The sequence below is a fragment of the Somniosus microcephalus genome, chromosome 11 (genome assembly GCF_052327205.1).
Source record: "Somniosus microcephalus isolate GS21.2 chromosome 11, FLI_Smic_1.0, whole genome shotgun sequence".
NCBI classification, from domain to species: domain Eukaryota; kingdom Metazoa; phylum Chordata; class Chondrichthyes; order Squaliformes; family Somniosidae; genus Somniosus; species Somniosus microcephalus.
The window spans coordinates 216,896,768-216,910,494 of record NC_140997.1 but is presented as its reverse complement, the minus strand read 5'-3'; the positions used below and the strand labels follow the sequence as shown (position 1 = coordinate 216,910,494).

The 13,727-nt window shown below is 43.8% G+C and overlaps 1 protein-coding gene across 2 annotated transcripts in view; it reads right to left on the bottom strand.

Annotated features, from left to right (window-relative positions):
* dnase1l4.1 (deoxyribonuclease 1 like 4, tandem duplicate 1) overlaps positions 1 to 7,597 on the bottom strand; it is a 44,649-nt gene extending 37,052 nt beyond the window's left edge. The window contains exons 1-3 of one of the 2 annotated variants that reach the window (XM_086001951.1): positions 7,420 to 7,597; positions 5,824 to 5,962; positions 946 to 1,055 (exon numbers count right to left, since the gene is read on the bottom strand). In XM_086001951.1, the coding sequence (XP_085858077.1) occupies positions 946 to 1,026 (81 nt within the window). In that variant the 5' untranslated portion in view covers positions 1,027 to 1,055; positions 5,824 to 5,962; positions 7,420 to 7,597. The remainder of the gene's footprint in view (positions 1 to 945; positions 1,056 to 5,823; positions 5,963 to 7,419) is intronic. The other variant, XM_086001949.1, reaches the window with a different exon arrangement.
* Between the last annotated feature and the right edge of the window lie 6,130 nt (positions 7,598 to 13,727).

The window sequence follows — 13,727 nt, the reverse complement described above, 5'->3', positions numbered from 1 at the left end:
TTTAATCAATCTTTCTCATTCCTTTGTCCATTGACATTCTTGCCTTGCTTTAACTGGAACTTGCATACCTCCTCCATTGCCAAAGCTGTCTCTGCAAAGTTATGTTTCATCTTTCATGCCAAACTCTTCCCCTCAACAATTCTTAACTCGCTCTGGAGGATGCCTCTTTCATTCCTAGCCAGTAACCAATCAATCTCTATCTCTTCCTGTGCTGCAACCTGTCTTGTCTCATAATGTGTACCAATTATTTTTCTTCTACCTGAAAACGTTTGGGTGCTTGGCTCTTGGCACAGAAGAAGACACATAGGTAAACGGTCACAAATATATGTGCGTACCTATATGCACCTGCACAAGAGAGATAATAGCAGATCTGTATATGAATGGTGGGAGAGAAACATGCGCACGTTTAGAGTCACTGATGTATGTACCCATAGATCCTGCAGACATTGCCCTACATGGAGAGAGTGAGAGGAGACAAACGCGTACAGTAGCATGCAGACATATAGAAATAGACATGGACACCATAAACAAAATGAGATTCAGAGAAAGACACACAATGGGGGAGAAAAAAACAAGTGATACAAACATACACAACTGAGGTGACTGAGGTGGCAGTTCCTAAATGGTTAATTGTCTCCAATTGGGTTGTCTGCTCAAACAGGTATGCCATTTTTCCACAGTGTGCATGTTAGAGCCTGACTCTGAAGGTATTGTAACCAGCAATAAAAGTGTCTGACATCATAATCCCTGCTGTGTTTTTTTTAAAGAATGGTGTGTTGGGAGAGTTGGAGTTGCGGTGGGGGTTGGAATCCTGTCTGGCAATGGCCTCTGGGAGGGGTAAAGTTTGGAATTGATATTTCATTTGCATTGTGTGATGGCTTGGAATCTTATAGCATGGAGACTTGGTGCACAATTTCCAGCATTAAAAAATATGCTGATACTCACGTTGACGATTGTTGAGACAACTTCAGGTTTGGAGATTTTACTTGGCCCAAGCCGCTGGATATTAAACGCAGCAATCTTCATCTTCACGCACAAGTGTTTGATTCAGGATTCTAATAAAGCAAAAAAAAACAAGAATATTCTCTACATGTGGACCTCTTGCTGGCACAAAACTGATCGTTGAAGTGAATTGCACTGTTTAATTCAAAAAGGAACTTAATTTACACTCTGTGGGGGAAAAATTCGGTATCGCCCCATTTGGGGCGCCGTTATCGGCCGTGTGCAAAGTTCAGCGCCCGGCGCTAATTATCGCCTCCGACAGTAAACTTGGCTTTTATCGCCCCTGGGGGTGATTGGAGCTCTAAATCAGGCACTTCACACCTGTCTTAAGGTGCAAACGCCGAGGAGTGAGGCGCTACCTCAGAGCGCTGGCGAAGCAAGGAAGGGCAAATCAAAATAAACCTGCAATGTGCTGCTCAGTACTCAAAACTCCTTCACACAGCGTTGAATCTCTCCAGAAGTCTCTCTCTCTCTCTCTCTCCGAATGCGTGGTGCAAAAATGTCACCGACAAAAAAAGGCAGGAAGCGGTCGCCTTTAAATAGCGCTCCCCCAGTCCCTTTCTGACAGCAAAACGCTCCCCTCAACCTGTCGTTGCTAGTGGCAGGCGGTAAGGCAGGGGGCGCCACTCAATATCCGGTCCGGGGCGCTAACGGGATGTTGCGCGCTCGACTGACGTCACAATCTGCCGGCGCAGGAGATTGTGGCGGTAGTGTTTAGCGCTGCCGCAAAATGTCTAGTTAATTTCGCGAGTGGCACAAACAGCGCCGCGCCCGGCCTCTAGTTGCTTTGTACCCCAATTGGCGCCCTCTTAAGGCGCTAACGGGAGGCGCAAACAACTGAATTTTTCCCCGTGTGTTTCCGCATTTAACTTGCTCTCCTTCACTCTGCTTCGAAAACCGTAACACTTGGGTTTTGTGAAGCCCAAGAATAATGGTTGTCATAATGCACAGCAGCCTTAGTTAAACAAAACCATATCCATTTCTCTTGGTCTTCACTGTTAAACAGAGGTCACAGATATATCCTCACTGACATTCTTTACAAGAATCGTTCCAGGGATGAGGGACTTCAGTTACGTGGATAGACTGGAGAATCTGGGGTTGTTCTCCTTAGAGCAGAGAAGGTTGAGAGGAGATTTGATAGAGGTGTTCAAAATCATGAGGAGTCTAGACAGAGTAGATAGAGAGAAACTGTCCCCATTGGCGGAAGGGTCGAGAACCAGAGGACACAGATTTAAGGTGATTGGCAGAATAACCAAAGGCGACATGAGGAAAAACTGTTTTACGCAGCGAGTGGTTAGGATCTGGAATGCACTGCCTGAAAGGGTGGTGGAGGCAGATTCAATTGTGGCTTTCAAAAGGGAATTGGATAAGTACCTGAAGGAAAAAAAATTGCAGGGCTACGGGGAAAGGGCGGGGGAATGAGACTAGCTGAAGTGCTCTTGCAGAGAGCTGGCACGGGCTCGACGGGCCGAAGGGCCTCCTTCTGTGATGTAACCATTCTATGATTCTAATCCCTGGCAATTTTTTCAGGGGTCCTTCCAATCAGCTGCCGTAACTTTGACAAAAGATCGGCAGAAACTGTCTTTACGTGTCTATCCAGGGCTTCCATTGAAGTTACCAGCAGCCAATCTGAAGAAAGCCCTGAATAATGGGCCAGAAATTCAGGTCCCCACGGGTGAGTACGCGCTGTGTACTCACGCGTAGAGCCAACGAAAGTGCCGGTTTCGTGCATGCACTGCGCATGCGCTGGAAACCGGAACATCCGTCCCCTTGAAGGAAGGCGTTCACCGGTCGAACGCGTGTGCCAGAGAGGCAGCGCGTAGACCTGGAACTTCCGACTTTTTTACAGGTTTCTCCGTGCAGGTAAGTCCCTAGCAGCTGCGCGTGAAAAAAGCAGTCGCAAGGCCTGCTTTTAACAAGGTAAGAGGTGAATTAAGTAAAATTAAAACATTTTTTCCACAGGTTTATCATTTTAAAATACTTTAAAGAAACGTAAGTTTATTTTTAGCCCCGTTAAAAACTTTAATTAATTTTTTCAAAAATTTAAATTTTTGTTTAAAATAGTTAATTTATGTAATTTAAGAACATAAGAACATAAGAAATAGGAGCAGGAGTAGGCCAATCGGCCCCTCAAGCCTGCTCCGCCATTCAATAAGATCATGGCTGATCTGATCCTAACCGCCAATCTACTATCACAGAACCATCTCCTGAATCTAACAGAATTAGACACACGAAATAGGAGCAGGATCAGGCTACACGTCCCCTGGGCCCGCTCCGCTACCCACAGGGCCATGACCGATCCGAACCTAGACTCATGTCCAAATTCCTGCCCGCTCCCCGTAACCCTTAATTCCCTTTACTTCTAGGAAACTGTCTATTTCTGTTTTAAATTTATGTAATGATGTAGCTTCTACAGCTTTTTGGGGCAGCATATTCCATGGACCTACCACCCTCTGAGTGAAGTAGTTCCTCCTCATCTCAGTTTTGAAAGAGCAGCCCCTTATTCTAAGACTATGCCCCCTAGTTCTAGTTTCACCCATCATCGGGAACATCCTCCCCACATCCACCCGATCCAACCCCTTCACAATCTTATATGTTTCAATAAGATCGCCTCTCATTCTTCTGAACTCCAATGAGTAGAGTCCCAATCTACTCAACCTCTCCTCATATGTCCATCCCCTCATCCCCGGGATTAACCAAGTGAACCTTCTTTGTACTGACTTGAGAGCAAGTATGTCTTTTCTTAAGTATGGACACCAAAACTGTATGCAGTATTCCAGGTGCGGTCTCACCAATACCTTGTACAACTGAAGCAATACCTCCCTATTTTTATATTCTATCCCCCTAGCAATGAAAGCCAACATTCCATTGGCCTTCTTAATCACTTGCTGCACCTGCATACTAACCTTTTGAGTTTCGTGCACCAGGACCCCCAGATCCCTTTGTACTTCAGTACTTTCCAGTTTCTTGCCATTAAGATAATAACTTGCTCTACGATTTTTCCTGCCAAAGTGCATAACCTCACACTTTCCAGTATTGTATTCCATCTGCCAAATCTCTGCCCACTTACTTAGCCTGTCTATGTCCCCTTGCAGGTTTTTTATGTCCTCCTCGCTCACTACTTTCCCTCCCATCTTAGTATCATCTGCAAACTTTGATATGTTACACTCGGTCCCCTCCTCCAAATCGTTAATATAGATTGTAAAGAGTTGGGGACCCAGCACTGACCCCTGCGGAACACCACTTGTTACTGATTGCCAGTCTGAGAATGAACCATTTATCCCAACTCTCTGCCTTCTGTTAGATAGCCAATCCTCTATCCATGCCAGAATATTACCCCCAATCCCGTGATTTTTTATCTTAAGCAATAATCTTTTGTGTGGCACCTTGTCAAATGCCTTTTGGAAGTCTAAACACACTACGTCCACTGGTTCCCCTTTATCCACCCTATATGTTACTTCCTCAAAGAACTCCAGCAAATTTGTTAAACATGACTTCCCCTTCATAAAATCATGCTGACTTTGTCCTATTAAATTATGATTATCCAAATGTCCTGTTACTGTCTCCTTAATAATGGACTCCAAAATTTTACCTACCACAGATGTTAGGCTAACCGGTCTATAGTTTCCAGCCTTCTGTCTACTGCCCTTTTTAAATAAGGGTGTTACATTAGCAGTTTTCCAGTCTGCCGGGACCTTTGCTGAGTCCAGGGAGTTTTGGAAAATTATTACCAATGCATCCACAATCCCTACCGCCACTTCCCTCAAGACCCTAGGATGTAAGCCATCAGGTCCAGGTGATTTATCCGCCTTGAGTCCCATTATTTTACCAAGTACCACCTCCTTCGTGATTTTGATCGTGTTTAGCCCCTCCCCCAATTTAGCCCCCTGTTTGTCCAGTGTTGGGATATTCTTAGTGTCTTCTACTGTAAAGACTGATATAAAATATTCATTCAGTGTTTTTGCCATCTCCATATTTCCCACCATTAATTTCCCGGTCTCATCCTCTAAGGGACCAACATTTACTTTAGCCACCCTTTTTCTTTTTATATAACTATAAAAACTCTTACTTTTTATATAACTATAAAAACTCTTACTATCTGTTTTTATATTTTTTGCTAATTTACTTTCATAATCTATCTTCCCTTCCTTAATCAATCTTTTTGTTATTTTTTGCGGTCTTTTAAAGTTTTCCCAATCCTCTATCCTCCCACTAGATTTGGCTACCTTATATGCCCTTGTTTTTAGTCGAATACTATCCTTAATTTCTTTACTTAATTTTTTTTTAAATCACATTTTTAAAATAACTATTTGAAGTTTTACTTAGGTTTTGGGGCTGATCTCTATTCATAGATTTGACAGGTCTTCCTGTCCAATCTATGAATGGAGATTCCCTGCTCCAATTGGCTCCCCGTGGCCCACATGATCCCAAGGGACGCTGTGAACTAACTGCGCCCCTGGGATATGCAAGCACTGCACACCGGCAGCTGGAGGAGGCCCAAGATCGGAATCCCATGCGGCCCCACAGCACAACGGCAGGCGCGCTAGGTAAGTGCAGGTCGGGGGCTTGCGCCTCCAACCCGAATTTCTGGCCCAATGTCTTTATAACTCGTTCACAACTAGTGGGGGGGAAAAAAACATCTATTTAAAAAAAGATATCAATGGCCCCAGAATGAACTACTTTTTCTGTTCAGCTTAGCTTCTGTCCTGTGGGGGACGGGGAGGGTGGAATCTTCTCATCTCTAGTTTTGCTTGAAGCTTGCAGTAGTGTCCATGAGTGCGATGCTCTCTATCTCAGTTAAACAGCCAGTTTATCACTAACCTTTCATTGTTTTAAAAGCTGTATCGTGAGTCCACTCAGTCTTTTTCTTTATGCAGCGAAACTAAATTCAGTTGCTTGAGTTCATGAAGTAATTTCAGTTTTTCTTTGTTGCACTGTTCTATGCTTTAAAACTGCTGACCTGAGACGGTGGCAAAGCTTTTGTGTAAATATTTTTGTTACATTTTCTGACGTGAGTGCAGAAGTGTTACCGCAGTCCTCCGTGGTGAGACAGATACTTCTGTCTCCCTCCTCCTGGCTCCACCACATACCTCAAGCTTTACTTTGTTTCAGTGAGTGTTAACACACGTTTGGGTTTAAACTAACATGAAGGTCTTCAATAAAATTCACGCAACATGGAACACACTTGGGAGTATTTTTGCAAACCACAATTTGAACGGTACAAGCTTTTAGCAGAAAAAGAACAAGCATCAACAGACCAAGCGATCTAACTTAGTCTACCTATTGTATCCATGATGTGGAGATGCCGGTGTTGGACTGGGGTGGACAAATGTAAGAAGTCACACAATACCAGGTTATAGTCCAACAGCTTTATTTGAAATCACAAGCTTTCGGGTGAAGGAGCAGCGCTCCGAAAGCTTGTGATTTCAAATAAAGCTGTTGGACTATAACCTGGTGTTGTGTGACTTCTTACATTTTACCTTTTGTATGTTATCTTTCCTTTGGAGAACCTCTCTGTATGCCTGAGCTCATATCAAGGGGGGGGGCAAAAATCATCCCATAATTATCGCTGCCTCATTGGGGCATACGAAGGAGCAGGAGTCGGCCACTCGGCCCCTCGAGCCAGCTCCACCATTCAATAAGATCATGGCTGATCCGATTACTCCACATTCCCGCCTATGCACAGTAACCTTTCACCCTCTTGCTTATCAAGAATCTATCTCCCTCTGCCTTAAAAATATTCAAAGACTCCGCTTCCACCGCCCTCTGAGGAAGAGAGTTCCAAAGACTCACGACCTCTTATTTTTAAATAGTGACCCCCCCTAGTTCTAGATTCTCCCACAAGAGGATCCACCCTGTTAAGGTGGATTATTAAAACTTTCACCGGTAGTTCTGTAACTTATCAGTTAAACCAGTCCCGGGCCATTATTTTTTTGTCTCTACCGGCCCCAACATCTATTGAATGAGAGAATCAGGCTTCAGTTATCGGGGTCATGCATTTCCACTGCGTCTTGAATAAAATGACCTCAAAATCTGACGCCTGTCTGTCAAAAAGAGAAGTTTCAAACTGAGCTCAGTTTAATGGTTTTGCGTTGTGTTAGGTTTCTCTGTATTCCTGTTAACCATTGATTTGGAAAGACGAACTGGCAAATGACTTACAGAAAACACGCAGTCGTCTCCCATAATAATGTCGGTGACAAATTGTTTCTTTAACAAGATCTAGGAGCTTGACTGTGGTTAACAGTTCCCTGAGAAGGTTGCGTTCTCAGGAATTGCTCTTGGTTTCACATTCCCAAAAGTAGTTAGCCATGGAGAAAAACGGATAATCCCCCTGTTTTTAATTAAAAGCTTAATTTTGAACTTCCTACTCGTAGTACTAATGCAGTAAGCAAATAAATGAATGAAAAAGCTCCTTACCTGCCACTTGCTGGATCTGCTCTGTGTCCCCTTGGATCAGCAACTTAAGCAGGTCTTGTTTTTGTGCAGCAGTTGAAAAGCGGTAGAACGTGATGTACGAGTCTTGTAGCTGGAAGTGAAAATTAACAACAGTATATCTAAAGGGAACAAAGTCTGCGCTTGTTAGATATTTAAATGAAGAATTTGCACGCAGTCCTAACTTATTATTTGCAATAACCACTTCCTCTAGATCGGAGATTAGAAACTGAGTCACCCGTCGCACGAAGAATCTCACGCATGTCCTCAACGAAGGCGAAGATCATCTCGCACGCCTGCTGGCTCACATACACACAAATGCAGACACACACTCACTAACTGGCAATTAAGTCAAACATGCTACAGAATAAATCACCCTACAATGATATGAATCTCCTGGCCAAGAAGTGATAATTCAGACACCACACTAGGAGTACTTTATGCGCACTCCCATTCTTCTTTTAGAACTCGCCCCTTGTTTCTGGGCATGCCATGTGTAAGTTGTGGGATTTCAAATGCACAATGCTGCTTTCATGCAATTAAAAAAGAAAGTTACCCTTCATTCTTTTGATGTATTGGAAAAAAAGAGGTATTTGAAAACACAGGTAATGCCAATTCAGAGCAATCCTAATATATGAGTATATTCCAATTATGGATAACCTGCTCAAGGTCCCCCCCCCCCCCCCCCCCATGACACAGTGGTGTGGCACTGAGCCACAAGCAGGAGGTTCTCGGTCTAGGCGCAGTTTCCTGATCTTACCTGAGGCAAATTGTTTTGGGTTAACTTTTATCGACATAAACCTTAATGTTGCAGCCCTCAGATTAATGACATCAATGTACATTAGTCTTGTTTACACTAAAGACATTTAAACTGGAATTCGATTTTATTAAAAATATAAAGGGGTACATGGAAAAAGGAGGGAAATAGAATTAGAATAGCCAGCTCCCATGTGGAGCTAGTGCTGGGACAGGCAGTCAATTGGCCTTTTCCTTTGATGAAATTTCTATGATTCTACGATCTTTCAATTAAAAAAATATATATATACATAGTTTGCAGGAATTTTTTTTTACCCTTTCTAAGGATTTCAACCATTCGATTAAATAACACATTTGTAAAATAATTAACTGGGGAGCATACCCCCTGAATTATAATTTAAGATACATTTTCTAAGTGGCATTGTTTTAGTATGCACACTTAAAGTGCTTATACCAAATTTCTGTTTAAAATAAATGGGCATTAAAATATCTCAGACCGGTGCAAGCACATTCAATATTCATATGAAAATTGAGTTTACTGAAAAATATACCCTAAGGATTATTCCCACATACTGTTAGTGATCTGATGGTATACTCATCAGTTTTCCCAGAATCACGCGAGTCCATTACCAAACGATTTATAGCATTAACATTACCGCTCCCCTTTTCCAGGGTGCAGCACCATCAATTGTATTATTTAAAAATAACAACAGAAAACGCTGGAAAAACTCAGTAGACCAGGGCAGTATCCGTGGAGAGAGAAACAGAGTTAACCCTTCGTCACCAGTCACTGAAAGTAAGCATGCAGGTGCAGCAGGTGGTTAAGAAGGCAAATGGTATGTTGGCCTTCGTAGCGAGAGGGTTCGAGTACAGGAGCAAGGATGTCTTGCTGCAGTTGTACAGGGCCTTGGTAAGACCACATCTTGAGTATTGTGTGCAGTTTTGGTCGCCTTATCTGAGGAAGGATGTTCTTGCCATGGAGGGAGTGCAGCGAAGATTCACCAGGCTGATACCTGGGATGGAGGGAATGACGTATGAGGAGAGATTGAGTCGATTGGGCTTGTACTCGCTGGAGTTTAGAAGAATGAGAGGGGATCTCATCGAAACTTAAAATTCTAACAGGACTAGACAGACTAGATGCTGGAAGGATGTTCCTGATGGTCGGGGAGTCCAGAACCAGGGGTCACAGTCTAAGGATAAGGGGTAAGCCATTTAAGACAGAGATAAGGAGGAATTTCTTCACCCAGAGAGTGGTGAACCTGCGGAATTCTCTACCAAAGAAGGCAGTAGAGGCCAATTCATTAAATATATTCAAGAAGGAGTTGGATATATTTCTTAAGGCTAAAGGGATCAAGGGATATGGGGAGAAGGCAGGGACAGGGTACTGAGTTTGGACGATCAGCCATGATCTCATTGAATGGCGGAGCAGGCTCGAGGGGCCGAATGGCCTACTCCTGCTCCTATCTTCTATGTTTTTATGTCAGAACTAGAAAAAAGCAGGAAAGGGAATAGATTTTAAAGCAAGGTTGGGGGCTGGGAAAAGGGGGAAGGGATGAAAGAACAAAAGGGAAGGTCAGAGATCGGATAGAAAGCAGGAGAGATAAAGAGACATTGAGAGATATTGAAGGCAAGAGGTGATGATGGGACAGGTAAAGGAACAAGGGATGGCTCTAGATGAAGTGTGAATGGCCCTGGCAGAATGAAGGACAACTGCCATGTGGGAGGGAAGAAAAAAGGCCAGACGAAAGTGTGGATTAAAAAAAATAATTATGTGATCGGGGCCGAGGTTATGATCTGAAATTGTTGAACTCTATGTTGGGTCCAGAATAATAATTATATTATTTACCTTGGTTACTCTTTAACTTCAGATTTTTAGATATTCCTCAGTTAGTGGTTCTCATCAGAACAACTTTCTGCCCTGGAATCAATCAAAGCTGTGTTACTCACGTCTTTTAAACATCCATGTTAATCTGAGATTCTTCGGTCTTGGGAGTTTCCAAACAATATCTGTTAATTCTTGCAAGCATCATGGTGAGAGGTAAAATGAAGCCATATGTTTTGTAGGAATGCAACCTAACGGATTCAGATATGAGCGTACAATCACTAAATGATCTGAGATGGGGTATTTACATTCTAAAGGACAGAGTTTTTTTTTATATAAGGCACATTATTAAATAAGATTTTATTCAGTCATTTTATGGAAGGAGATGAATCTGAACTGACTTCCAATCTGGTTTGGATAGTTTGATAGTTATTCTCACTTATCTAATGTCCCTTTAAAATGGCTGCAGGCTTCCTTCATATTAATTAAGCTGAAAGCAATGAGAATTCAGCATAAAACCTGGGAATGGATAAGAATATGTTTGAAGGGTAGAAAGCAGTGGTTACTCATTAGAGGAATTATATTGGGATTTGGGGGAAGTGCTGAGTGGGACTCCTACTGTTTTTAATTTACATCAATGACTTAGCTTCAAAAATTCAGTGCAAATTTGCAGATGATTCTGAGGAGGAGACGGTTCTGGGAACTACAACCCAAGCTGGATATAATACGTAAGCAGATGGAACAATGGCACATTAAATTTAATAGAGTGTAAAGTACTGCATGTAGGATGGCCAACATAAATACACTATGGTGGGTGTCAAAATCGGTAAAGATGTACTTGGAAAATGTCTAGGAGACTTAGGGGGGAAAATTCGGTACCTGAGCACCTCCCGTTATCGCCAGCTAATGGGGCGCTAGAGTATAATCACTGGGGCGAGGCGAAACCAATGCCGCACACAAAATCCCGCCCCCCGCAGCACCACAGCTAACAGTTATCGCCCGGAGCCTCAACGACAGGTAGATCATGATGTCAGTGAGTGTGCAATGCTCACTGGCTGCCCGATCTGCGAAATTGATTGTCGCCACCTACCTTAGCGCCTGGAGTAAACAGCAACAGAGAGAGCTGGCATGAAGCACCAGGAAGCCGGCTCCAGGGACATTATTTAAAGGGATCATCAGTAATGAGTCACAGCTGTGGTCTCACCAGGGCCCTATGTAATTGCAGTAAGACGTCTTTACTCTGATACTCAAATTCTCTTGTAGTAATGGCCAACATACCATTTGCTTTCCTAATTGCTTGCTGCACCTGCATGTTAACTTTCAGTGATTTGTGTACAAGGACACCTAGGCCCCTCTGAACACCAACATTTCCCAATCTCTCACCATTTAAAAAATACTCTGCTTTTCTATTTTTCCTACCAAAGTGGATAACTTCACATTTCTCCACATTATGTTCCATTTGCCATGTTCTTGCCCACTCACTTAGCCTGTCTATATCCCCTTGAATTCTCTTTGCATCCTCCTCACAACTTACATTCCCTTCCAGCTTTGTATCATCAACAAACTTGGATATATTACATTTGGTCCCCTCATCCAAATCATTGATGTAGATTGTGAATAGCTGAAGCCCAAGCACTGATTCTTGCGGTACCAGCCTGCCAACCCGAAATGACTCGTTTATTCCTACTCTGTTTTCTGTCCGTTAACCAATCCTCAATCTATGTTAGTATATATCCCCAATCCCATGAGCCCTAATTTTGTTTAATAACCTCTTGGGTGGCACTTTATCGAATGCCTTCTGAAAAGCCAAATACACCACATCCACTCGTTTCCCCCTTATCTATTCTGCTAGTTACAACCTCAAAAAACTGTAACTGATTTGTCAAACACGATTTCCCTTTCATAAATCTGTATTAACTCTGCCCAATCCTATTATTATTTTCTAAGTGCCCTGTTAGCACATCCTTAATAATAGATTCTAGCATTTTCCCTACTACTGATGTCAGGCTAACTGGTCTGTAGTTCCCCGTTTTCTCTCTCCCTCCTTTCTTAAATAGTGGGGTTACATTTGCTACCTTCCAATCCGCAGGAACCATTATAGAATCTATGGAATTTTGGAAAATGACAACCAATGCATCCACTATCTCTATAGCCATCTCTTTCAAAACCCTAGGATGTAGGCCATCAGGTCCAGGGGATTTATTGGCTTTTGGTCCCATTAATTTCTCCAGTATTATTTTTTTTTTACTGATACTAATCTCTTTCAGTTCCTCATTCTCGCCAGACCCTTGGTTCTCCACTATTTCCGGGAAGTTTTTTGTGTCTTCTTCCATGAAGACAGACACAAAGGGTGCGAAATCCGGTAGTGCCCTGTTTTGGGGCAGTAACCCTGGTGAGGCGGTACATTTTGCGCCCAGCGAGGAAGTCTTGCATTGGCCGTGAAATTCGCCTTACCATCCCGTCCAGGAAGTGGAGCACAATGTCGGGCACTCCACTTCCTGGTGGGGCGGTAACCGAGCAGATGTCGGAGCGCGATCGGCAGCATTCTGCGGAGAGTACCCTATTTCAACACCCCTCCCCTTCAGTTGAAGGGGAGGGCTGCTGCGCACTCTGCAGGGTCTCTGATGGCCCCAACTAGGCGAGACGCAGTGTCGGGCTGCGTGATGGCGGCCAGGACCATGCCACAGCACACCACAGAGTGCCGACCTGCAGGTTGCTCAAAGAATGAAAATGACGGCGCAGGTCATGGCCGCACCTCCCCGTGAACGGAGGTCGGCCCGGCTTGCGACCCATGAGGCTGGCACTGACGCCGCCTGTGGCAGCCTCATGCGGCGCAGCTGAATTTCTGCTGCGGGGCGGTAAGGGGATGCGCCGAGGTGCTAAGGGGACACCACACACGGTGATGACATCATCGCCGGAGGCGCGGTGGCCCGGGGTGCTAGCTGCAGGGGCGCAGCGCTATCGGGTAGTGATAAAATTCAATCATATTATGGTCACTCTTCCCAAAAGACCCCTTTACGACAAGGTTATTAATTAACCCTTTCTTGTTGCACAATACTAGATCTAAAATAGCCTGTTCCCTATTTAGTTCCCAACCTTGGTCACATTGCAACGATGTCTCCGGCTATTAGATCAAACCTATTAATTTCTATCTGCGCTATTGATCCATCTATTTTGTTGCGATGCTTCGCGCATTGTGATATAGGGCTGGATTTTCATTGAGGAGGCGTGTAGGAGGCGGGACTACAACTTTCGGGGTTGTGGTCCCGCCTCCATCGAGTTTTGGCCAACCCACGTGATTTTCACTTGATTGACCTTGTTGAGCCCACCCAGAGGGCTCAGCAGGCCAATTAAAGGCCATCCGGCAACAGGTGATGTCACAGATTGACATTTCATCTGTCAAAAGATTTTGACAGATGAAATATCAGCGTTTGACAGCTCTTTGAAGCTGTCAAACACTGACAATCTGTACTCTAAGTTAATTCCTTCTTCTCAGGCTGATTTAGAGATCTCTCCAGAACAGAAAGCTGAATGCTGCAACTTTTGACAGCTCGCGGCCATTCTGCTTTCTGTGCCGGTGAGATGAGGGACTCCCGAGACCTGAAGGAAGGAAGGCTGTAAAGGTAAGTAAATGTAAGTAAAACTTCTTTAAATACTTTACACACACCAAACACACTTACCTCAGCACTCATGCACACATCACTCACCTGAACAC